This window comes from Vidua chalybeata, chromosome 6 (genome assembly GCF_026979565.1).
Source record: "Vidua chalybeata isolate OUT-0048 chromosome 6, bVidCha1 merged haplotype, whole genome shotgun sequence".
NCBI classification, from domain to species: domain Eukaryota; kingdom Metazoa; phylum Chordata; class Aves; order Passeriformes; family Viduidae; genus Vidua; species Vidua chalybeata.
The window spans coordinates 38,004,998-38,031,422 of record NC_071535.1 but is presented as its reverse complement, the minus strand read 5'-3'; the positions used below and the strand labels follow the sequence as shown (position 1 = coordinate 38,031,422).

Genomic DNA, 26,425 nt, shown 5'->3' with positions numbered 1-26,425 from the left:
CTTTACAGCTAGTAAACAGTGGGTCTGTAGAAGGAGAGTGTGACTGCGGACTTGGTAAACAACCATGCCCCCTCCCCCTCAAAAAAACCAAAACAAATCTTAACAACCCCAACAACCTCCTCACCCAAAACGCAAGTTCCCAAGTCATGTTTTATTGGTAGTCATCTCTTATTCCCTTCTAATTTCTGAATTTTCTTATTACCTCTGCTACTCTGTTTTTTGTCCATTTTCTTTCCTAGCTCTCTGCGGAACCACCACACTCCTCCCTCAGCAACCTCACTTTCCAGTCCTTTGACTCTGGAGCAGCTAAGGGACCCCATATCTGGACAGGCAGGAGTCCTGACTGTAATACTGAAGATAGGCCTAAAAGGGTTAGTCCTGTGAGCTGTCTTGGATAGAGTCTTTGCATCCTATGTGGCACAGGCAAAATTTTTCAGCACTTGAGCAGTGTTTAACTGCCAAGGTAAGTTAAGTGAAGCTGGTGGCTAAATTACCCATCAGCCTAATGACAGAGCAGCATGCTGTCATTAAGGCTCCAGATGCAAGTCCTGCATGGGTTTGGCTCAGTGAATGCTGGCAGGGTTTCCTGACTGGCCCCTGGAGAGTGGCTTCTGGGGAGAGGCATTGAAAGCCCTGGATATTTGCTACTCCATCCCCCTCAGCAGCCTCCATACTGAGTGGCTGCTGAGGTAGAGATAGATTAACTGAGGTAACAGAAGGAGCCTGGAAAGTTTCAGCTATGAAGGGATTTTTACCATTGCTAGTGGGAGTTAGGACATGGAGTGAGAAGTGGGGCTATTTCCCTGTTATGCTTTTTGTCAGTAAAATGGAGTAACTCCCTCTCCATATTAAAGCCCAACTTAATTTGCAGTGACGAAATTACAAACACAAATTGTGGACATTAAAAAAATTTATTTGAACAAATTTTAGACACAATCACATAGAATGAAAGTAGCTCTCAGTACAGTTTGTTTTCCAGAATGAAATAACCCCTGTTTCATACCAAGCTACTGCAGGACAACCCTTGCTGTCCTCAGCAGGAAGGAGGCTGGTGTTCTTTCCACCTGTGGATTGGCTCCACAGGGATATGGCATGCTCTTTGGCAGGTCACACCACAGCCCTTGGTCTCACAGGCTAAAGAAATGTGTAAAGACCCAACAGACAAACTGAACTAGTGATACAGCAAAGGTGCCTGTACAGGTAGGATATGCACACAGGGATGCATTGCTGAGTGAGAGCTTTATCAGGAAGTGGTGTCCTACCTAGACTTGTGTCCGACATGTCACTTCTAGTTACTGTCTCTGTGCTTACCATCTCTTAGGACTCCTCACTGGACTCAAATGACATTTCAGTTGGAGGAGTCCTTTCAACATTCAGCTCATTTTGCTGCACCATCCTTTTCAGGTCTCTGAGCCTTAACCTAGAAGCAGCTCCAAGGCTGTGGGGCACTTCCCTTCTCAGGAACACTTCACCTCTTTCATCCTGCGATACTGCCCAGGGAGACAGCAGTCTTGTTTCACATCCTGGGAACTACAGAAGCTGCACTACAAAACCAGCCGGCTGTCAGAGATGTTGGGAGGCATTTGTTTGGAGCCAGACTGCATTAGTCACATTTGCCTTGCTACAGGCTCGCTAGCTCACCTATGCTTGCTTTTGGTCTAGGGCAAACCATCCACAGCTATTTCTCTTTCTGTCGCATTGCTCCAGAGCGTCCCCAAAGTGATGGGTTGTGGCCAGAGGCAGAGAACGCCCTGAGTATCAAAAACATTGCTTGACAGACCTGTCACACTCTCTGCTACATAAACCAATATGAAATGTCTCTGCAAAAGAGGATTTAGAAATTGATGCAAGTTCTGTAATAAAATATAATAAAATGTGAATAGACTCTCTGAGACATTAATCTCCTGAGAAACAGGTGAGAGGGGAAGCGAGTGTAACTTAAGGAATTATTTTCTCCAGCATAAACTTCATGGATTTCCTTTGCTTTTGATTTCAGCACATCAAGCAGTGACTTTTAAAAAAGGGAAGCATAACAGAAAGAAGCCCTGAGTCTTGTGTTCCTGTTCTGCAGCCTCAGGAAGAACAGTACAAGGTAAATTCCATACTTCTGTGTAGATCTGAAATGGAGGATTTTACTAATGAAGATAAACTCTCTCTCACTACAACCCCTGCCTTTTGATTCAGAACTGAATATATGGACAATATTACTTTGAAAATCGTATCACTAGCAGGTCCCTAAAAGTTATCCTGCATATTAGCATCTCAGCTAAGTAGAATCACAACTTTAATTTAAGGACATTCATTCTTTTTTCCTTCTCCATCTACCTTTCTTCATTCCATCTTTCTCCTTTCAATTTGCTTCCTTTTCTTCCTTCTTTCTCCACGTATATTTGACCCCTTGTTAATGTTATAAACCCTTTGCTGACACAGTTTTTTCTCTGCTAGACAGAGCCACACCTCACTCTTCCTCTCCTCTTCTTTCTTTCAAAACACCACACACACAAAAGGCCTTTCAAGGTTGGTCTCCAAGTCCACAACTACCTCTTAGGATAGGACTGTAATACTTGCACCCAGTGGACTAGAGAGTTCTCTCAGAGGTTTTGCTCAAAGTATTACTGTAGCTCCCAGTGCATTTTCTCTTCAGCCTGCTAATGGCCTTTATTTAGGAAATAACTTCTCAAGAGTACTCCTAGTACAGGGCCTTTAAGAAAGAGTGCTGCTTTTTCACAGCCAAGTGAATTCTACCTATTTTGGCAAATGGAATCAGAGGGGGAACCCAAGTCTCATGTTACAAACTCTGCACCCCATGCCTGACCACATTGCAGTTGCATGTAACTGCCCCTGCCCTATTCTCTGCCATGCCTGTAAATCAGCCAAAACACAGGCTGATTTCAGAAGTCCCTCATGTTTATTATGTGCATCTGAATTCTGAAAGTGTGTGAGCTTCAACCAGAAAACTGGTCATTTTGAACAATGTAAGGAACCTGCCTGTTCTGGGGTACTGAGTCTTGTACTATAAAGGCTCCCATTAGCCTGGGACACTACAGACATGTCCAGCAGGTATTTACAGCTGCCTGGACCTTTCCGCATCTCAGCACGATGGAAATCTAGTTTATGTCTCCTTGGCATCTGATACTGTACCCAGCAAGAGACAGGTTTCCAAGCCCAGCAGCTTATCATACCCTCCTTGCTGGGGCCATAGGAGCAGTCACTCCAAGAAGGTGCAGAACCAATACTGGCATTGGGTGTTTCTTTTCCCCTCCCTCAAAGCAGCTTCAGACAAAGCAAAAGAACTTCTTCCAGCGGCACTTAGAGAGAGTCTTGATGCCTTTGGCAGTCATCTTCTTTTCCTGACGTGCCTTGTGCTCAACACCGCTGACAATGGCCATGTCAAAAACTTCTTTAAGGTTCTTCTGGGTCAGTGCTGAGCATTCCAGGTAGGCTTCAGCCCGGATTTTGTCAGCTAGACCTTCTGCCTGAGGCCGGGGCACAGGCTTCACATGGTAGCGATCCAGGCTGATGAGGACATTGACATCGTCCCGCAAGTCTGCCTGCGTCCCCACTAGCAGCACTGGTGCCCGGGGGTTGTGAGTTCGTATCTCAGGGATCCACTTCTCTGTAATGTTTTGGAAGGAGCTTGGGTTTACCACACTGAAGCAGACAAGGAAGACGTCGGTGTCAGGGTAACAAAGAGAGCGCAAACAGTCAAAGTCCTCCTGTAGAAAAGGGAGGGGAAAAAAAAAATCTTCACTGGACTGCTCTTCTAACACTGTGATGCTGCAGTAGCTTTTCTACAAGTTAACTAGCATAGCAACAGAGGCAGGGCATTGTACTGATTTGTGACCATGCCACATTTCAGACACAAGTTTCTGAGTTGAGGACATCTGTCATTCACTTGTCTGTGACTGCCATACCAGCAAATGGCTGGACCAGTGCATTTCCTTTCTTCCCAGTTAAACACCTCCTTCCTCAAAGCCTGAAAAGAATTCCCATCCCATAGATTCAGAGTTGACAGCTGCTTTGATAGAGCTTACCTGTCCAGCAGTGTCCCACAGCTGAATTCGGACTGGGGCTCCATCCACGAGGACCTGCACTGTAGAAGAAGGAGAATAAAGGATGAGTCTAAAGCAGCTGGCCAGCATGCACATGCACACTCATACAGGCTTTACTTGAGCACTTTGGTTCATACCTTACTGAACAGACTCACTGAAGTCACTCACATCTCCTAGCTGAGCATCCTCATGGAAACATTAAGAGAACTGCAGCAGACCTGTTTTTGATAGCTTTCAGGTGTTTTGTACTCGTCTCCACAATTTTGAAAGAATAGTTCCATTTTACTGGACAACTGCTCTTCTAGACAAGAAGAGCCCTTAGCCAAACAGTTCCCTGAGAACCACTTGTTCTTCTTCCACAACCCAAGAAAAAAGATAAGAATAAAACCAGAGAACTTCAGCAACTTGCTCCTTTGGTCCTTCTTGGCCAAGCAAAATCAAATCAGTCTCTGTCAAACTATTGGAAATTTTTCCCATCCAGACCAGAAATTTGGCCTTAAAAAAATGTTACATGAGTGTCCTAGCTAAGGAAAAACCCAACTTTGTAATGAAGAAGCTATTAAGGAAACAGTGATGAGTGAAATCCCTTTCAGAGACTATCCAGACACTGAAAAACTGCTGAGTTACACATTAAGGTTTGCTCCCATTTCACTCCCTAATCACAGTAGGCCTTCATGTGGTATCAGCTGACTCAGACTGAGGGCTGGCAGGACCTCTGATGACAATCAGGAATGAAACTGTTAGATGTTTAAGTGCATAGACACCACAGACATTAGGCTAGGAACTGAGAAGAGGGAAAAAGGGGTTGTGGAGTTGGAAATCACTTGAAAGTCCTGACAAGGTGGATGGGGCTGTGCTTGGATGAATAGAGGCAGACATCATGGCTAAGGTGACAATGGCTGGCACTTGACATGAATTAGCAAAACTCCACTGCTGTGTGCAGGGAGGAGGCTTTATTGTCCTTTTTGTTAAAAAAAAAAAAACACAAAAAAACCCAAAAAGCCCCCAAAACCCACAAAAACCCAAAAAATCTCCCAACCAGAAGCAGGATCAATTGTTAGTGATTCTTGAAGTAATTTGTCAGGTGAGAAGTGACAGAAACAAGAGGGTTTAACATAAGCTTTTGAAGGAGAGCACTCCTCCCTGAAAGCAGTCTGGGGGAAAAAAAAGGAGACACAGACAAAAAGATGAAGTTTGGTGGGAGACCAAGACTGGAAGAAAAATGAAGGGGTGGGTGCGTCCACCACAGTGCCACTCCTCCCAGCGTAGCTGAAAGTCATTGCTTCTGTGTGACTGGGAAACAGTTGGGTTGTTACCATATCTTTGCCCCAGAGGAGGAAGAGAAACCTGTTCCTGATCAAAGAACCTGCTAGATCCTGACTTGATCTTCAAGGCAGCAGGCATTTGACTTTCTAGTATCTGCTTTTCTTGTCTCACAAGTGCATTGAGAGAAAGAATTAGCATTTCTGAAATGTCTTGCCATCTTCAGAAGAAACTCACCACATATATTACCTACTGCTCTAGCATTTGCACAAAGTTTCATTCCATCTGTTGCTAGCTTGAGCTATGTTAGCAACTCTGCAACAGCCCTCCAAATACCGCCCTCACAAGGTCCACACCCTCAGGATGAGGATGGATCATGGTACAATAGTGAAGGGGCTGGCAGAACAGGATAGCCCGGTGGAGAAAGGTCACCAGGTACACATTTCACTCAAGGCTGCTCTACCTGGCAGCGACACCTGGCAGGAGGTAGCAGCCAGACTACATCTGTATGTGGCTGGGTCACTGTCCCAGAGACATCCCCCTGATAATGCAACACCTTCTCCTATCTTGTTATTGGCATCACAGTCCTATGACCAGGTTAAGGTTAGCATTTAAACTGCTGAGTTCTGCCGGCTGTTTCAATGGCAGGTATTCCCCAAAAGTGTAAGGAATTGGAAGGAGTGGTTGAAATTTCTGAGCTGGATCCAGAAGTATAATATTTGACTGCAGGAAAGGACTTTCTTCAGTCTTATCCAGGGTAAGAGTAGGAGTGGGAAGGGAAACTTGTCTGTTCTTCAATTTTCTCCCAATAAGCAGAAAGTGAACTTCACAAGACATATTTTCAATGTTTTTGATTTCTATCAGTTACAAATCCTATGAACCTCTGAAGTCAGACTCGGTGCTGGGACATCCAGACTGGAACTAAACCCGTGTGCAGCTATCTTCAGATTACCTGCTGTTAATCAGGGAGTCTCTGCACTCATCTTGCCTTCACCTTTCTGAACCATTTTATTATGGATTTGCCCCTCCAAAAATGTGCAGTCTAATAATTACAGTAATCTCTTAGTCTAATCCATATACATTAATGCAAAGAGAGCAGAGAGAACAGTAACCTTTCCCTCGGAGGACTCATGATTTCTTACATCTGTTCACAAAGGCCTTCTGGACCATGAACAGCAGCGTGTTCCCAGTCTAATTCCTTCAAGTGACAGTGGAATAGCTTGGAGAAGGTCAAGGTAAATCAACAGCTCTCAGAGTGAGCAACTGAGGGGGGACATTAAAATAAAACACTCCCTCTAAGCACCCCTAAGACTATGACGCATTAGATGTCTCATTCCTGGTCTGACTTGAGCACATCTCTAATCTACCAATCTAAATTGTCAAGTAGTGCTGCGTTTCTTCATATCAAATGAAGATAAGAAATCTTTCAAAGGACTTTGTATTCTCCTGGGGTTTATATTAGAAATTGGAGCCCAAAGGAAGAGGAGTGTAGAAGAAGAACAAAGATAGCATTTACAAAAGTGGAAACTAATGAGAGCTCATCAGCTTGCAATTTTAGCCAGACTTATAAAGCTCGTCATCTTTTTGACAATCTGTTCAATGCTAACTTCACCAGACATGGAGGGAAAAGAATGGCTTTCCTGAGTATCAATTGAAGCTAAAATCACAGCGTTACACTGTAGGCTATTTCTGAAGCTAAAACCACCACAAACAATTTAAAAAAAAAAAAAAAAAAAAAAAAAAAAAAAAGCCCCCTTCTATTTAGTCATGACAACGCCACAAAACCTGGAAGCTGCCTAGGTTCATAGAACTTGCAAATCAGCTCGACACAGCTGCAGAACGGAGGACCTCCACCTGCTAAACCTCACAAAACGTCGGAGGGACTCGGTCCGAGTCCCAGAAATCCCCTCGGGCTGTGTGCCCGCGGCTCCGCTGCCCGCAGAGCCCCCGGTGCGCAGACCCGAACGGGGCAGCCTGGGGCCCCGGAGCGCTCGCCTCCATCCGCCCCGGGACCCCGCTCCTCCCGACGCCGCGTCCCGAGGTTTCGCCGCTCCAGACTGGATCCTCCCGGCCGCCCCATGCCCCGCGCAGCCCGGGCGGGCACCTACCGGAGAAGGTGTCGAGGGCGGTGGGCTGGTATTCGTCGGGGTACCCGTTGGTGGTGTAGCTGACCACCAGGCTGGTCTTGCCCACGGCACCATCGCCCACCAGCACGCACTTGATTCCCAGCTCCGGGCCGCTGCCCCGGGGCGGGCTGTGTCTCCGTAGGGCGGGCGCGTAATCCAGGAGCTCCTGGGGAGGCATGGCAATGGCACTGACGGTGGCACGGCGGATTCGACAGGGCTCAGCGTGGGGAGCGGCGCGGCGGGGCCGCTGCCATGCTCCTGAAAGCGGGCTGCTGTCGGGGCTGCCGTGCAGGGCCACCCTCTCCAGCCCGCCGAGCTTCGCTCTTCATCACTACACCTGCCACCCTGCGCACAAAACCAGCTCCTATTTCCCTAGTCCCGCCCTGTCCCGCCCCCCCAGGAGGTGGCCGGGCCCATCCCTCCTCTGCCCGGCCCGGCCCGGCCGCCTCTTCCCGCCGCCGTCCCGCGGGCGAGGGTCCCGCTGCTGCACTCCCATCCCCCGCAATGCCCCCCGAGCTGCGCCTGCCCTCGGAATTTCGGCAGGTGCCATGCCGTGCTCTGAGTCGCGCACATACGGGAAAGCCGCGCTCCATCCATGTCGCCCCTGCTTCCTTTTTGAAAGAAGCAGCTCCACGGTGCTATTTGGGGCATCTGTGATTTCTGCCATGAAATCAGGACAGAAGTAAAACCAACAGTGCTGATCAATATTGTGAAGGACAATATTAAAAAAAATGGCCAAAAGTCATCACATCTGTTAACTACATGATTGCCATTACTGGGTTGCTGGGGCCCAGCCAAGCTGTTGCTACCTGCTGGCAAAAGCCACAAAGTGTATTTTCCCAGCTGCATGGACAAGTGCAGGAGTTCCCAGTCTGCTGCCTGTTTTTCATATTCACCTCTGGTAGCTCACATACCACACTGTGCTAAGAAGACAGCTCCATCCCTGCCCTGAGGAGCTCACCATCTAAAGAAGTATGACTAAACAGAGGAGTGGGAACACCCCACTTAAAAGGAGAGATACAGCCACACTATCTCAGCCATCATTTCGCGCCAGTGTAGCACCTCCAAGTGATTGGAAACACTGGAGGGAAAGTATTAATGCCTGCAATACCCAATATTGCAACATTAGCTTTGAACGTGGAGCTGCTTCCTAATGGAGGAGCTAAACTCAGGCTGTTAATTAACAACACTCATTTAGTTACCATGATGTCCTTCATGGTCCTCTCAGCAAGGCAGATCTGTCTGCACTAGGCAGGTTTGTGCTGCAAGCAGCTGCTGATTAGCAGTTCATGAGTTTGTCTTGCTGTAGTTTGCATCAATGCTGAGAAGATGCAAAGGTGTTCCACCTACACTAATGTTGAACTTAAGAAGAAATCTTAAGTCAGGCACAATCTAGAGTGCTTTTCCCTGTGGCTGGCAGAAAGTCATAAGCACTGCAACTCTTCAGGTTCAGTGGACAAACTATATCCACTGAATCACTCTTTGGAGACAGCCAACAAGCTTCCTGGGAAATGCAAGAAGGCTTTTCCTCTGCAGTTTTCTCTAGCAGTTTGTTTTAATCAACCCTTTATGTGTTTTTACACATAGCACAGCCTTATATTTCTACAGCTACAAAAAATGGGGATGGTATTAGAAACTAGGCTGCTGCTAAAACATGTGCCAGGTAGTCTTGCTACAGCAAGTGGCTGCTATCTCAAGGGACTGGCTTGCATTAGACTGGCTTTTTCCAGTGCCAGACTCTTCAGTGCTAATTCAGAGCCAGGTGACAGCTGAACTGCTCCAGAAAAGGCAGAATGCACTGGGGCAGGCCATACTCCTGTGTGTGAGGTGTGGCAGTGCCTCCAATGGGACCAGCAAGGACATGCTACACTGCAGCTGGGACAGGCAGCACAGCAAGCAAGGATCTTACAAAGCCTTCCCAGTGCATTTCAGACTCTGGCTGACTTTCTGTGAACTATGACATTTCCATTTAATCAGAAGAAATGAATGCAAATGAAGGATTATTCATTGTTGGCAGGGACAAGAGATGAAGAGAAGTTGACAGTTCAAGTTCCCTATTTGCTGTTTGCTTAGGAATGTATCTCCCTTAAGAAGATACACTGTTGCCCCACTCCAAGCATCCAGCCCTTTTTCTCTTATTCCTTACCTAAAATCTCTTCTTTCTGGGGGCATGCTTCTTTTTCCCTGCAGTTTCTGACAACCGTTGGTTGACACACACTTAATTTGTCAATGAGTTTAAGTGATTTTTAATCTATGTTTAAACAAAGTGATTAAGCAAACAAACAGGGCCACTCCCATGGATTTGTTTCTCAGGTCTTGCCTTGGTCCTGACAGCTAACAGTGGATGCAGGTTTAGTTTCACAATGCAGAGAGCAGTCAGATATTTTGCACAGTTCTGACTTTTTTGCAGTGAAAGTCTGTCCCATTCCCTGTGCTGCTGAACCAACAGCTCTGGGGACTGTCTACTCTGCCGATGTAGATAGCAGGTACATTAGGAGAGCCCCATTGCGTGTTGCTTGCCTGACGTGCTCCTCTGCCAAAATCAGTTGTGCCTCAGTGGGAAATACACAGTCTGCAAGGCTGTATTTGGCCTCACTCCCAGGAATTATAATTAGTACAAATTATGATGGTATTTCTCATTATGTGAATTCCTATCCACCAGGAACGAAGTGCAGAAGATCAAACTCTTTCCAGGCAGATCAAATACAGATTTCAGGTCCTGTTAGTGTTTAACCATTACTCAGCTGGGCTGCACTATCTAGGCTGCACAGAAAAGCTGCTCCATTAAAGTGATTTACGGTGGAAATAGATTTCTATATTCAGGCAGTGTGTGACTGTCACCACCAAACAAACTTTATGCATCTGTACAAAGTCCTGTCATTAAAAAAAATGGTTATTTAGAGGAAGACGCTTCCTGTTCTGCCCATTTCTATTAACTATAATGATTTTTCTCACCGCTGCTATGGCAAGAGAAGTTCACCTATGGACCAAATCAAGAACAGTACATAAGCCAATTTGGATGAGGAGGACACACAGGCTTGTCCCTTGTGGGGATGATCAGCTCAAACTATTCCATATAATTTCCATTCTGAAGTGCATTGTTATAATACAGGGAAATGGTGACACTGGACTTTTTAGTCAGTGGTCCTGACTTTCAGTGGCTCCTGAGCAATACTTGACCTCCAACAACCTAGTATTCTGTTCCTCTGACAACATTGCATTCTGCCTCCTTGGCTGATAGTCTGCTTCCCAGTCTTATCCGAAACTCACAGAGTGGAAGCCATTCTCATTTTTGCAAAGCCTAGCAAATTACTCATTTTGCCTCAGAAAAAGCATTGGGAGGTGGCAGAAAAAGCATTATGGGAGGTGGCAGTTTTAAAAATAGCATGGCTCCCTTCTCACCAAGGGAAAGGAAAAAAGTATATCAGCCCCTCCTAACATGGTAGTGAGCAAACCCAGACTTCAGCATTACCTGCATTCGTACAAGTGGGCTGCATATGTCAATATGGTTCCTCAGCAAATGGTGCCCTGGGATCCCATTTCTGAGTCTGTTCACAGTGCTGCACAAGAGAAACCAAACCATTTCTCTAAACAATGAGAAATGGGGGCACAGTGAGAACAGGTGACAATGCCATCACACAGGGCACGTGGGTGGGGATCTACACTGAGAGGGGGGCTAAACTGGAGTGCAGGTGCCAGAGCAAACTGGATCCCGTGATGTCAAGAGACACTGAAGAAATCGAGGTACAACCGCTGCCCATCTGGTCGAATTCGTAATTGCAAGCAATGACACAATCAGTTCTGAGTCACTCAGTGTTTGTCATGCACCTGAGTGTCCTTCCTCCCTGGGAAAAATCAAGCTAACTGTAATTACCACTTAAAAGGAGTGACAGACAAAAGGGTGAAGACAAGAGTCGGAGCCTGGTTTTCCCTTGAGGTGTGTCTTGTCTAGTTACTGTAACCTTCAGGAAGTGATGTCAAACGCTTCTTTGTATCATTTTCTATCCACTTCGCAGAGGCAGAAACAGACACGACACAAAGTCAGTGAAACATCAGGATGTACCTATTCCTAGAAAAATTATGACAGGAGAAATCCAAGGAAGAATTATTCTAGTACTTACTTTCCTTTATTAGAGATTTTGATTGATAGAAATTCCATAATTCCTGACTCTCCAGTAATAAAAGTGCTTTACAATTCTATAGCAGCTAATGGATACTTTTGGTGTGAACTGGAGATGTGTGCTTTTGAAACGCCTTTGGGAAAAAAAAAAAAAAAAAAAAAAAAAAAAGGACAGAGAAACAATGTTGGAATACAGCTCCCACTATCCTGGCCTCTGACCTACTTTATTGCTCTTCGGAAATAAAGGCAATGCCGGGGAGATGCAAGGAGAGGTTCTGGTTCATCTGTTCACTGCCACTCTTGTTAAATGTGTAGGCAATGAGCCACAACAACAATATTATACTACATTTTCAGATTAAAGAATAATAAGTTTAAATGAAATAACAATGCCACTAGATTAAAAAAATTTTCTTGAACGTTCCAAAGGGAGACAAGCACCGTATTGCACTAAGTCCCTTTCTCAAACTCAACTTCATCTCCGATCTGACTTGCTTAGGAACTAGTCCAACCTCTCAGACATGCTGTGAATAATTTAGAAGTGTGTTGCCATCTGCTGGAGAAAGTATATATTTTAATACATCAACTGATGAATGTGAAAGAACAGGCAAAGTTTAAGGCGTTCAGAGACTTTCTTTAAATCTGAAAGAGAAAGAGCAAATTTCAGACTAAAGACTGGTTGGAAGACAATGGTCTGAGCTTAATTTAATTATGTCACTCAATCGGACGCTTTACACGAAAAAGAGGCGCTAACGTTTAACAGGAATGGGTGAGGGAATTAGCAAGAGAAAGGTGATAAAGTTCATATCCCCCCTGTGAAACAAGGAAAGGCAGGCAGTTAACACTAAACAGGGAAGGGCTGGGTTTAAGAGGGATCGGAAACCATAAAATGCTGTAAGATCACTGTCTTTGCCAAGTTATCAGTTTCAGTTCTCAGGCTTATCATTTATGGATCTCCCTTGAGGATCAAAACTGAAGGATTAGCCACAGGGTGCTGGTGATGGGAAAAAGGTTTTCTCACTGCAAAAGCATGTTCCCATCCTGCTTTTTTCACACTCTAGGACAGATGGGTTATGCCGTAGGGTTTCCGTGGGGGCACTCGGTGGGTTTACAAAGGGCAGCCTGCTCTGGAATGCACATGTAGCGTCGCTAGTCATTGGTAGTTCACTTGTGGGAAAACAAAGTGTCAGGGGAACCGTGGTCTGCAGGTTTGCAACTGCTGCTTGGGCATGACACAGTTCCACACAGTGTTTACTGGTCTGCAGGAGTCTGTTTCTGACAATGGGTTTGAAGAGCTTGGGAGGTTGGTTAATGGTTAGGAGGCGGGCTCTGGCAAGATTTTGAGCTTTGATCTCTTCCAGAGTAAATTCTAATTGTTGTATGGCTCCCCATGTAGGTTCCAGTTCAGGTTCTCATGAGTAGCTGTGATACCCAGGGTACACAGCCACTGTAATTCTGTTTACTGCATTAAATTTGTATACAGCATTCAAAAGGTCACTCAGAAACACTGTCCCTTCTCTTGGGACAAAGTCTCTTGATTGAGTGAGGGACACAGCTATCTGCAGCACTCTCCTCAAAGCAGTAACAGGGGTGTCTCATAGCCTGGAAGTATGTTTAACCTTTGTTGGTATCTTTGGAGGCTGGTGCATTTAGGGAGTTACACCTATTTGCCTATGGCTTTTAAGAATCTAGGATATTTTTTATGCTGATCACTGTGAAGGAATATTCTATATACCGTGAGGTGGAGTGATGATCAGTACTGTCTGTAGTGGAAATTTGTGAGGAAGTCCAGGGTTTAATTCAAATTTCAATTGTGTCACTAGATTCTGCCCTTACTTTTTTCCATAACCACATCTTCCTGCCCTCTCCTCTGCACTAGCATCTATGTTTAGATCATGGATCACAGAGTTATCTGCTGCAGGGCAGTGAACTGTCTCACTCTGCAATCATATACACACTGTTGTGCACCTAGCAGGGGTTGGACAGGGCAGCCAGGAATGACAGCATTGAGGAAGCCCAGATTTAGACAGGGTTAATCTGCTGGGAGTCTGAACCTTGGACACATTATATGTTTGTCAGTGTAGTTATCTAGAATTACCTGTTGCTCTAGGCATTTGAAGAGAATAACATGCCATGCAACACCTAGATGTTGATAGCTGTGTCCACAGCTTGGAGAAAATGTTAACTGTTTAAGTCAAAATTACTGCAAATTATTGCTGTGACCACAGCTATACCAAAGCAAGACAAGGATTTAGGTTTCCAATCCAAACGTATCACTAAAACCTCCTAAATTCTCTGGCACAAGTCCCTCATAGATTTACACCACTGCTACACACAAAATGTAATCATCTGATTCTCCACACATTCCTGGTGAATCAAAGAGCTGATAAATCTTTCATCTGCAACCCTTGCTCTTCCCTTCTTTTCAGAATACCAAATCTGTGAATGTAGCACTGGGATAGAATTATTGCACATGTTTGTAAATTAAATAATCACAGCAGATGATACTGCAGATGGATGGAACAGGCTTGTGGGCTTGGCTTTAGGCTGATGTTTTATTTCCAAATAAAGTGAAAATCTGGCTTCTAATTTAACCACATTAAAATCAGACACAGGTTTCTCATGAGGTATTAGCCCTAACAGACAATAATATCTGCGAGAATGAGAACAAAAATCTCTTCCATTTCTAGACCTGACCAAGAAAAAAAAAACCAACTTATAAAATACGGCCTGATCTAGGCTTTGAGTGGAAACAGCCCACAGAGCTGCACGCTGAGAAGTTTGTGCACAAATGTCAATTTACCCTAATATCCAGATATATTTCAAGACAGTTTATTTCCCCCTTACCAAATAACGCTTCCGTTTTCTACTGCTAAAAATATGGCTACAAAGAGAAAAAGTAGAAGCATCATTGCTGAAGACAATGGGGAGGAGACCTCATCTCAAATGAGGGGTCAACTATGCTCAGCCCTGTGACATAAACATGAGCTGAAGCTGCAAACAATGTAGAGAATTGTAGGATGCTCCAAGGAACTAATCACCTCCTCTTTTTAAAAGAAGTCAAGAACTTCTTGGTTTGATAAATCCTGGATTTGGTACATCCAGATGAAGGCTACGATTGGTGATGACTTTTGCAGAGGAAATGAAAGCGCAATAATGTCCTATATACTAAAGGACAGCATTTGAACAAGAACAAAAGGATTCAGACTAGCCACAGCTTATGTTAGACTGGAAATCACAGCTCAAAATCATGGGAGTGTTTGGAATGAGCTAGAGCAGTCAGGGGAAAAAATACCCACACTATCAGACAGAGCTTGACAGGAATAGAGAAAAGACTATATGATGTGGTATCTACAAGAGTGGGAGAATGGATTTGATAGTCCAAGAAGTCCCTTCCTACCTCATTACCCTAAACCTAATGTAATTTGTTGGTGCCTTTTGAGATGCTGAAAGAGAACAGTTGCTGCTTATGAAGATCAGGATGATAAGACAGCAAAAGAATGTGGTTTTGCTATTTTGGCTCAGAGCTGCCACATAAAGAGGGTAAACAGCAGATGCTGGGACTGGTGCTTGCAGGCAGGCTAGGTCAGCAAAAGCCATGTTCTGTTTGTAGCAAAGCAGGCAGAGGTGACCCTGTGGAGGCGTGCGATGGGAGCCTACAGGAACCCAGCTAGCGTGGGACCTGCGTGTCTGGCTCAGCCTGGGAGAAGGCCTGAGGCTGAGTGATGCAGACCACAGCCCTGGTTTTTGAGAGTGCGGTGTATAGTAAGAGCAGAGAAAAAGGAGGTGTAACTTTGTGAGAAGCCAACTGCATGCAACTGCTGCTTGTGGTGCCTCACTGCCACCTGATGTGCAAACTAAGTTTGGGAAGACCTCTTGTGTCTTGTAATGGATCCCTCCATGTTGCAAGCTGTCCTGTACCCTGAGAGACATTTCTCCATTGCTTCCAGAAAGTGAAGCTTGTATCTAATATGCTATTTATAGCATACTCACAGTATGGTGTATAGCAAACTTAGTGTACACATATACATCTCTATTCATTTTATACAGGATGAAACCCAAAGGGTTGCATAAGAAACTAGTCTTTTTGTTAATGCCATTGTTATAAATTCTGCTAGTTTAAGCTCGAGGGTAAAATTGTAAATAACAGTTGTTGGCACACCAGAACATAAGAAAACTCCAGGTTATAAATGCTGTTTAGCGACACAAAAACTGGATCAAACACAAAAACCTGGGATAAACTCACAGAGCAAGTCTAGTATAGTTCAGAGTTATAGTTCAGCCTAAGGACCACCTTATGCTGGATCCCTTTATGCTGTGCCTCAATGATCATTTTAGCAATAAAGCCTAGATTTTGCCACCTAATGCTACACGAGAGGCACAACACAGGAGTTTGTAACAGAGTGTTTTAAACCAGATAATTCCTTGCAGTCAGTAGAATTGCTCTGGTAACCAGGACTGATTCTAGTAGGGCATGCTGCTGCTTTAATGAGGTAATTTCTAGCGCATGTAGCTGCACACAAGAGGACAGCGTCACTGAAAACTGGGAAAGAAAACCTTCAAACCAGAGTTACAGGTTAGAAAGCTGACACTACTTTGTTACAGTGCCAGGTAAATAGGGGGTAGGGGAGTGTCTCTCTGCCTGTTATGCACACTAAGATTCACATTTCTATTACTTATATACAATTTTTTCTGTGAATATGTATTTACATTCCAAGAAGTTTACAGCTATTTCCAAGCAGCCTTGTTCATATGTTAATTAACTGTGTAGGTCTTATTACACATACTCATGTATTAGGGAACGGTCTCTAGTATTTGAGGGGTCTCTAGCGGTCGTGTGGGATGGTACCTTACATCTTTTTAGCCCTCTTTGGTTTGCCATCAAGTTTTGATGTTTGGTATGGTTCTTTCTTGTTATATTCGACAACAAACCCAGAGCGTACAACCCACCTAGAGGAACTTCTGGTTATTACTGGCGTATAAAAATGCTGACTTTGTTTATTCGAGTGGGCCCTTAATTCGACATAAGCCTTTCGTTATCCGCGGCAGTGAGCAGAAACCTCGCGGAGCCCAAGGCCTGGCAGCAGGAGCACAGGCCGACCGGCCAGCTCTGGGGACAGGAGCACCGGGGCCGGCAGTGCCGGGGACGGGAGCGCCGGGACGGGAGCGCCGGGACGGGAGCACCGTGACGCAGCCGGGCCGCCCCAGCCCCGCCGCCATTGCTGCGAGGCAGCGGCCCCGCCCCGCCCCGCCCGCGCATGCGCAGGCGCACGTGCCGCGGGTCAGCTGAGCGCGCCGCGCTCGGGCCGCGCTGGGCCATGGCCTCCATCCTGGACGAGTACGAGGACTCCCTGCACCGCTCCGTCTCCGTGCCGCAGAGCCGCGCCAGCGTGGGCATCCCGCACTCCGGTACGTGTGCGCCGGGGCCTCCCGTGTGCGGACTTCCTGCTGAGAGGGGGAGGCGAGGCGGCAGCTCCGGGTGGGGGGAGCAGGGCACGCCAGGCTGCGCTGCCTGGAAGAGGTGTGTCGCTGTGTGTGCGTGGGGCAGAGCGCTCGGCTGCGGCTTGCTTTTTCCAGGGCTTTCCGTGGGAGGTGTTTAGAGACGGGGAGCACTCGATTCCTGGCTGAGCAGAGTGGTGATGCAGGCCAGCCCAGCGAAACCGCGGTGCTGCTTCTGTGTGGGAGGCTCTGGCCTGAGGTGCTGCGCGGAGCAAACGCGGGTGCGTGAAGTCGCGTGTGCCTGCGTGGTCACAAGCTGTACCCAGCCACACCTCAGCCCTGTGCAGCTCAGAGCTGTGGTAGCAGCTTGAGAACATCCCGTCACTTTGCTTCTCTTTTCTGCTCCTCTCTGAGGAAGCCACGCTTTACCGTATTGTGGATATGTGCATAGCTGTTCCTGCACGGAGTTCCTTTCCTAACTTCCTTTCCTAAACTCGGGTTTAGCAAAGACTTCGTTTGTCTAGTGGTTCCTTTGGGCTAACTACACGATGGCTAGGTGACCAACAAAACAGTCCGTGCCACTACTGCACTTTTCTGTCAAGGCATGTGAGGCTTTGGTGCAGTGTACTGTTCAGGGAGGTGTCCCATCAGTGTAAAGTAATGGTGTGATGACCAGTCCGTTTTTTCTTTCATGTCAGAGAAACTTATTCCATTATTCTTCCGTGATAAATTCAAGATGTATTAGGTTCAATTAGCATTTTCTACTAGATGTCACCTCTCAATGTTTTTTGAGTGTGGCAGGAAAATATAGGTTATGAGAGAATTCTGTTCTACCTGGTATTGTCATGGTAGTACCAGCTGCTATGCAGAGCTGGTGTTTTTAAGTTACAAGTTTGGAAATACATAGAGACATTCTTTCAATTTTTTTTCCTTGTATAGTGTTGTCCAATGGTAACCTTTGGGGAAACCAGGTTGTGAGGTTCATCTATGTGCTAAGAATTGATAAATTCTGTCATGCTATGTATATTATGGAGCATAAATACACGGATGCAGTTACTTGGAGTCTAGGTACTGAAGTAGGTATGTTCCCCTTGTTTGTTTTGACATGCATGGTTATTTTGTTGTGTAATGTTAGATACTGAATAAGTGGCCTGAATAGGTGTTGTGCAGAACAGTGTTGGGACAAGTCATGTCACGGAAAATAAATTTTCCAGGATTCAGCTTTTCTTCTTGACTCCTGCAACACTGTCTTCAGTCATGGCTGTCTTAGAGTTGAGAAATCTGCCTGTTTGCTCACAGTTGATACTGGCAGAGGAAGTTTGGGAAACTGCTTAATTGCAAAGGCACAGCCTAATCAGGATTTCAGTTATTCTTCAATCAGGCCACACAGGCAATTTTTAATAAAAAACTTGGGTTGGTAAAAGTTGTGGGCAATCTGAAGTTTAAGTAAATTTATTTTGTAAAAAGATACAATAGTTACCTTCCTGAAAGCAGTCCTTAAGGTTAGATTTGCAATTTTGGAAGATGTTGAAACTTATTCCTCAGTTTCAGGGACTTGTTCCCTGTGCTTGTTAAACTGCAGGTACTGTTTCTCAAGGTTGTAGATAAACAAGCAGTGACTCTGTATCCGACCTAAAGTCCTGCTGCATTGTGAACTTCAAGTACTGTAGCTCCAGCTTTGAAAAGCCTACTTTGACCCACTAGACCATGCTGGTGATCTTAGACCTTTGGACAGATTAAAAGGTTTGAGGAAATATGCAGCTTTGCCCGGAAATCAGGGTGTGAAATGCTGCAGTAGAATCTTGATTAAACAGAAGAGGGACACTGGGGACAAGATGAGGGAGGGAACTGTTTGAAAGGAGTGCATGTTATAAAATAGACATCTCCTTATTATAGAGAACTGTATATTAAGGAAGCTCATCCTTCTATTAGGGACAACAGCTAAAATCCTCATGTTAATGGTAATGATCCTATGTGTGTTATAAATGTAATGGATAGAGGCCTAAAGAGCCCAGAATGCTGAAATCCGATACTTTGGCTTGAACTATGACAGAATTAAACCATAAACAGCTTCTCTGTAACTCTAAACCCTTACCTCTGTACAGGTGCTTTTGTTCCCTTTCCTTCCTGCCTCTAAGTTTCCTTGCTGAGTCAGCCTTGCTTTGCCAGGTAACAGTCTGAAAAATATTTGAGATTACCTGGATAAATGTGATTTGATGATCTGGTAAGATGTGGGTTTTCCAGAGTAATCCTTCCTTTTATATATATATAAATAGATATTTATTGGTTAGCTGTGATATCATGTGAATCTGTACCTTGGGAGCTTTTTGTTTGTGTTTTGAACTGCAGTTCATATCAGCCAGTTTAAACTGTGGCATTGCAGCTCCCTAATCTGAAAAGATGAACATCAGTTCTACCTAACTGGAAATAAAGGAATGCACACTTGTATAAATGGGTAGTGTTTAAGGTGTGGATCAATGTGTAAGAAAAAAGCATGTGCTGAGCAAAAGGCTGCCTACTCAGGTTGTGGTTGCTTTGTTTCTTCCTGCATGCGCATCTTTCTTCTGGAAAAAGTGTATTTTAAGGATCCTGTAGCTGGTCTAGAGGTAAGGCAGAGGCAAGGAGAAAGCATTGATGGAATAGACAATTAAAGGGTTTGTCTACTAGTGGCACTACTGCATTGTCTTTTTCAACACCAGTAGGGCTGGAATTAGAGGTTTTTTTTCTCTGTATTCCTGCTACATGGAGCAGACTTCCGTTTAAGTAAAACTTGGAGCAGAACACAATCCTGTTAGTCTTTTAGTGTGGATTTTGATGTAGTTTGGGGTTGTTGTGGGATTTTGTCTTGTTCAGTTTCTAAGTGTTCACATTCTTTCTCCAGGATATGTCAATGCACGACTGGAGAAGGAAACACCAATATTTAACAAGCAGAGGATTGATTTTGCTCCTCCTGAGAAAATTAACAGCTTAGTGGTCTCCTCTAACCAGCTCTGTATGAGCCTTGGGAAAGACACCCTTCTCAGGTAATGTTGCCAGAATCCTGAAGTTATTGTTTGTTTTTCCCCTGCCTTCATTTTTTCCCTTACGTTGTTAGAGAACTTACATTTACAAACTGGATAAAAAGCCACGAACCCAATATGGAAAACAGGTGAGGAGTTACAGGTCTGTGAACTTTTGTTGGCAGCATGCTTTCATGGTGTCTCTTTGCAGGATTGATCTTGGGAAGCCAGATGAACCTAATCAGGTAGAGCTGGGACGCAAAGATGAAGCCAAAGTCTACAAGATGTTTTTGGACCACACAGGTGAGGCAGTGGGTGATGGATATTTACAGACCGTGAACAGAGCAGAGTGAGTGCTGGTGAAGGAGTTCTCTTTCTGCTTTGTACATAAGGAGAACAGATCAATCTTTTGTGAGTCAGACTCTTTCCAGGCCCACTGGTTTGCCCTTTTGCTATTGGTAAAGCACGGGCTTGTGCCTGTGTTGTGTTTTCAGACCTGAAATGAACATGTGCAATTTGACCGTTCTGAGCAAGGCTAGAACCAATCAAAGTGAGGTTTGCAGTCACTCTCTGCTGTATGGTTTACATACGAATTTTTAAAAAAGGCCATAAAACATCTCCAGTTCACTGTAGCCTAGACTGATTTTTAAAAACTAAACAAAAATTTGGACAGCGATGCTCATATCTCTCGCCAACTGCCAAGGATAGGAGGGAACTCTGGGAAGTGTTTATCCTTAGAACGTTTATTGAAACAGAATACCTTCTTGCTAAAGCATCTGGTACCAGTTATTTAACGTTGCAACATATGGACTACTGTTCTGATCCAGTATGGAAATCCCCCACATTCCCATGAATGCCTGGGAAAGTCTTGGATTAAGTATGTTGATATTGGAGTTTATCAAATGTTAGGATTAGAAGCTTCAGGAATTTGGCTTGCTTAGGCACAGTCTTGATTTATTCTCTCCTTCTTCCGTCCTCTTTGCTGTTGGCAGGCTCTCATCTCCTGATTGCTCTGAACACCAGTGAATGCCTTTACCTGAACAGAAGTGTTCAGAAAGTGCGGGCACTCTCCCGCTGGAAAGGACACTTGATTGAAAGTGTGGGCTGGAACAAATTTCTTGGTTCAGAAACCAATACAGGGCCTATCCTGGTGGGGACATCCCAGGGGCAGATCTATGAGGCTGAAATCTCTGTCAGCGAAGGAAGCCTCTTCAGCACTAACCCTGACCAGTACTTCCGACAGGTCTACACTCTGGAGGAGGAATCTGGACCTGCCCCAGTCTGTTGCTTGGAAATTGAACGAGGGATAGAAGGGAAATTTTTTATTATAGCCACCACTAGAAAGAGACTCTTTCAGTTTGTTGGCAAAGTTCCTGAAGGGACAGAGCAGCAAGGCTTCAGCTCCATATTTGCTGTGCATGCTGACCATCTGCCCAGCTTTCGGGAGTTTCCAGCCAACTTGGGTTTCAGCGAGATAGCCTTTTACACTCCGAAACTGCGTTCCAACCCACGCTCCTTTGCCTGGATGATGGGAAACGGTGTTCTATATGGTACATTGGATTACAGTCGTCCTGATTCAATTCTGAGTGATGAACGGGTCTGGGTTTATCCTCCTGATATTGACATAACTGTGAACAAGCCAATATCCATTGTGCTTACCCAGTTCCACTTTCTGTTGCTGCTGTCTGACCGGGTGAAGGCTGTCTGCACTCTGAATGGACAGGTTGTTTTTCAGGATCTGTTCCTGGAGAAGTTTGGCTTGCTGACACGCATGATTAAAGATCCCACAGTCCAGCAGATATGGATCCACACCGAGAAAGTAGTGTTCCGCTACCACGTCCAGCGGGAATCTAGAGATGTGTGGAAGATGTATATGAATATGAACAAATTTGATTTAGCAAAAGAGTATTGTAAGGACCGTCCAGAGTGTCTTGACATTGTGTTGGCCAAAGAGGCAGAGCACTGCTTCCAAAACAAGAGGTATCTGGACAGTGCCAAATGTTATGCACTGACCCAGAACTACTTTGAGGAAATTGCTCTGAAGTTCATTGAAGCCAAGCAAGAAGAGGCCCTGATGGAGTTTCTGATTAAGAAGCTAAGTAACCTAAAGCCTTCAGAGAAGACACAGACCACTCTGCTGACCACGTGGTTGACAGAGCTGTACCTGAACTGGTTGGGCATATTGCAAGGAGATCCCTCACAGCGAAATCTCTATTTGGATACACGGGAGAAGTTCCGCACTTTCCTGAGCAGTCCTAAAAACAAAGACTGTCTTTTTAATAATCGGGCATCTATTTATGAGCTGTTGGCGAGCCATGGTGACACAGAGCACATGGTCTACTTTGCAGTCATCATGCAGGATTATGAGCGAGTAGTAGCTCACCACTGCCAGCATGACGAGTATGATGAAGCTCTAAATGTGCTGTCCAGGCACAGAGACGAGAAACTCTTCTACAAGTTCTCTCCAGTTCTCATCCAACATATTCCCAAGAAGGTAGTTGACGCTTGGATTTCTATGGGCTCTAGATTGGATGCCAGGAACCTCATTCCAGCCCTTGTTAACTACAGCCAGAGTGCCAGCACCCAGCAGATCAATGAAGCCATTAGATATATGGAGTTCTGTGTTTACCAGTTGGAGGAAACCCAGCAAGCCATTCACAACTACTTGTTGTCTCTTTATGCTTTGTGTCGGCCAGACTCACTGCTGTCATACCTGGAGCAAGCAGGAACCAACCCAAACAGGATCCACTACGACCTGAAGTATGCACTACGCCTGTGTGCAGAGCACGGGCACCACCGTGCATGTGTCCACATTTACAAAGTGATGGAATTATATGAGGAGGCTGTGGATCTCGCCTTGCAGGTATGTGTGTATCTGTGCATGCTGTGATACACGGGAATGTAGCTTGTTCAAGTTACCTTGAGCAGCAGAGCATTGAGAGGAGCTGGACAGACTCACTGGTATCCAAGCTGTGCAGCTGAGGCTTGAAAGAAAGACCTGGCTCTGTTAACATTTTTCTGTGCTCTCACAACTGTTTCAAGTAGGCAGCTGACTGACAAGCCATAACTGAGGGTGGAGGCATGGAAAGTACAAGAAGGAGTACTGTCTGTCTCAAGCTCAGTCTCTGACATAAAAAACCTTTAACATATCTACATTTATGCAAGATTTGTATAGCTATTGTTAAGGATTCTAATTACCTATTCCTAGCTTTGGTAATTATCACAGAAGCCTTTGTCAGCTTAATCTGACCTTCAGGGAGATGCTGGATTTTTTTTCCTATTGGAATCGCTGTGTCTTCGCTGAAATGTGTGGCTAGCAAAGATACTATAACATGCATTTGCCCTTTCTATGCTGGCCTTTGTTCTCTGTTGGGTAGCAAGCATTAGCTTCAGTGAGGAGTACTGGTGGGGATAAGAGGTGTTTGCCATGGAAACAAGGAGCAGGCCAGTAGTGCAGTCCTAGGCAGTGAGATAGCAGTAGAGGTTTTCTAAATGCCTCTTAAAATGGACAGCAGGCTTTGAAGTTGTATGATGGATAAACAAAGAGGGAAGCTTAACTCTGTTTCCTTGTCTGTCCAACTTTTAGGTGGATGTCGATCTTGCCAAGTCCTGTGCAGATCTTCCTGAAGATGATGAGGAACTCCGAAAGAAGCTGTGGTTGAAGATTGCTCGCCATGTTGTTCAGGAAGAGAAGGATGTCAAGAAGGCAATGGCCTGCCTCTCCAGCTGTGCTCTGCTGAAGATTGAAGATGTGCTGCCATTCTTTCCCGACTTTGTCACTATTGACCATTTCAAGGAGGCAATCTGTAACTCCCTGGAGGATTACAACAAGCACATTGAGGAGCTGAAAAGGGAGATGGAGGAAGCCACACAGAGTGCCAAGAGGATCCGAGAGGACATCCAGGAAATGAGAAATAAGTATGGCTCTGTGGAGCCTCAGGAAAAATGTGCTGCTTGTGACTTTCCACTTCTAAACCGCCCTTTTTACCTTTTCCTGTGTGGTCACATGTTTCACTATGACTGTCTCCTCCAAGCAGTTTTCCCTAACCTTCCTGCCTATAAGCAGGTAAAACTTGAAGATCTTCAGAAGAAGCTGGCAGCTACCAGCCAGCCATCCAAGAGCCACCATCGTCCCAGGGATGCAGACACCATTAGCTTGGGGAAGGGGCAGCAGAGCCGGGAACAGATCAAAGCTGACATTGATGATATTGTGGCAGCTGAATGTGTGTACTGTGGTGAGCTGATGATCCGGTCCATTGACAAGCCTTTTATTGATCCTCAGAAGTATGAAGAGGAGATGCAAAGCTGGCTGTAATTTTCCAAATCTTCAACTGTCAAACAAATTGTGAAGCTTCTGTGGTGGGGATATAACCTCCAGGAGCAGGAACACAGTGACTTCTGTGCAACTCTAAACAAAGGGTCGTACCAGGTTAGGGAGAACTAGTCTTGAGAAGTGGGGAGATATAGCTATGGCTTTCTAAGAACTTTAACAATACTTAGAGCTCACCTACTGGAATATATTTAGCAGATGTTTCTGCTTGCAGTTCTTCTGAAGTTCTCAGTGTGAAGCTAAATGGAGTGCCTTGTTGTCCAGAAGGAATTGGGAACAGGCTGTGATTTATCTGCCCTGATGTGTGGTATTTGTTTTGGTGAAGACATGCTGAAAGAGAAAGGTGGTGAAGGCCACTAAGCAGTGAAGTCTTCATTAATCATTTTCAAAGCTAGAATTGCCCTCTGTTTCCTTTTTGTTGAGAGTCTATAACCACATACATAGAAAGAACATGAAAGGACAGATGCTCTTACACATTTATATTTTGTAAACATCATGCTACACAAATACATGTTTCTACACAATATGATACAAGAATGTGTATAATTTTCAATTACACAATTTTGCAGGAAAATTATAAAAGTAATTTGCCTGCATTTCAAGGTGTATAATTCTTTCTCACAAGTTTTATGCATGAGACCAGACACATTTGGATTTTCTGTAGGTACTGTTTCTCAAAATGCCTATTCACCACTCCTCTTTCCATCCTGTCTCTACTATAACTGCCTTTGTATAGTGGTCTTGCTTTTCTCTTCACCCCAAACCAAAACTGATTGATGCAGTAGTAAGGTTTCAACTGACACTCTGCGAGCAGGAGCACAATCTGTTTGTACATCTTGCTGTGGTTCTCTTCAAGCTGCACTTGAGCATTAGACACAAGATCTAGTCAGAGGTTTGCTCAAGGGTAGTCTACAGAAATGTGTTCTGTTGGTGTGAAATTTGCTTTGCCCTTTGAAGCTAGTCCCTTGTGCCTAAACAGTCTTTTGCCCTCCACTTTGGAGATGGCTGTAAGTCAGTGCATCTATCTATTGCTCCAACTTGGAAAAATTTTCCCAGAAGGTAGCAATCACTACGTTGTGAGTGAGAGAAAATTGTCATTAGCAGTTTAGCAAGGGTTCCTTGTTTTGTTTATGAAAATAAGATTTTAATTAGGTTTTGATGTTTGTGACTGAATCAAAAAGGTAGTAATCGACAGAAGAATTGAATGTTCTAAAAGAAAAAATACAATTCTTGTAATTAAGGCAATAGAGAATACTGTCTTCTGAAAAACCACCTCAGTTCTTTCACATGAATATGTGTGCTTGTCTTGAATACCTCTCTCAATCTCCTAACCACTTAACCCTGTTTGTAGGGTTGTAGAAATGGGTCTTCATGTTATTGTAGGAGAATATGTATTGGTTTCCTCAAGGATCTGACTTAAGAATTCTGAGTTCAGAACTTCAGAAGAACATCTATGTTTTTGTTGAGTGCATCAGCTTGGAATGAATGAATTTTATCTGTGTGAAATGACACAAGTAATAAAAAACAGATATGAAAGTAGGAAGACCTGAAGTTTCAAGATCCTCTTTTCTTTGATGGAGCCATGGGATAGGCAGTCCCATTACCACCTGGTGGTGTGTGTTTGCTGGCTTGTCAGAAAGCACTTTTTTGGTGGTTCAGAAAACCCACATGCTATGATTTTCTTTGACTCTGCATAGCCTTTTGCTTTGAATAAGTTGGTGGGTCTGGCAGAAGAATTTGTGATGAAAACTAAATGTGATGTCTTTTGAAGTTTACCATTAAACCTGTTATAACTGGCCACTCCTGTGAATCATCATATTTTCCTGTAAACAGTGTGATATTTAAGGTTGTACATGTCATTGTAAACCAACAGTAGCCTCCTACCCAAACCAATTCCTGGTCAAAGGTAAGTGACTGTTTTTCTGCCCTTTAGCAGAACATTGGTATCGGCTCATTCTGATGCAGGGGTAATTTCAGATTATTTTGACATGTTCTTAATATTTGTTCCATCTCTTTTGGGCTTTTACAGGATGTTTTCCTGGTATATTAGAATTACTAGAGTCTCCATTCTTTTCCTGTTTGTGCTAGAGAAGTCACAT

General features: G+C 44.7%; 2 protein-coding genes across 2 annotated transcripts; one reads left to right on the top strand and one right to left on the bottom strand.

The window, feature by feature from the left end:
• Positions 1-892: 892 nt before the first annotated feature.
• On the bottom strand, positions 893-7,711 carry RHOV (ras homolog family member V). Its single transcript, XM_053946664.1, has 3 exons — positions 7,424-7,711; positions 4,035-4,093; positions 893-3,716 (listed from the first exon to the last, which is right to left on the bottom strand). The coding sequence occupies exons 1-3, from the start codon at positions 7,617-7,619 to the stop codon at positions 3,276-3,278; spliced, it is 696 nt and encodes a 231-aa protein (XP_053802639.1). The 5' UTR covers positions 7,620-7,711; the 3' UTR covers positions 893-3,275.
• A 9,125-nt stretch (positions 7,712-16,836) lies between these two features.
• Positions 16,837-26,123, top strand: VPS18 (VPS18 core subunit of CORVET and HOPS complexes). The gene is made up of 5 exons (XM_053946286.1): positions 16,837-16,967; positions 19,879-20,020; positions 20,208-20,299; positions 20,989-22,859; positions 23,583-26,123. The coding sequence occupies exons 1-5, from the start codon at positions 16,877-16,879 to the stop codon at positions 24,309-24,311; spliced, it is 2,925 nt and encodes a 974-aa protein (XP_053802261.1). The 5' UTR covers positions 16,837-16,876; the 3' UTR covers positions 24,312-26,123.
• The last annotated feature ends 302 nt before the right edge of the window (positions 26,124-26,425 follow it).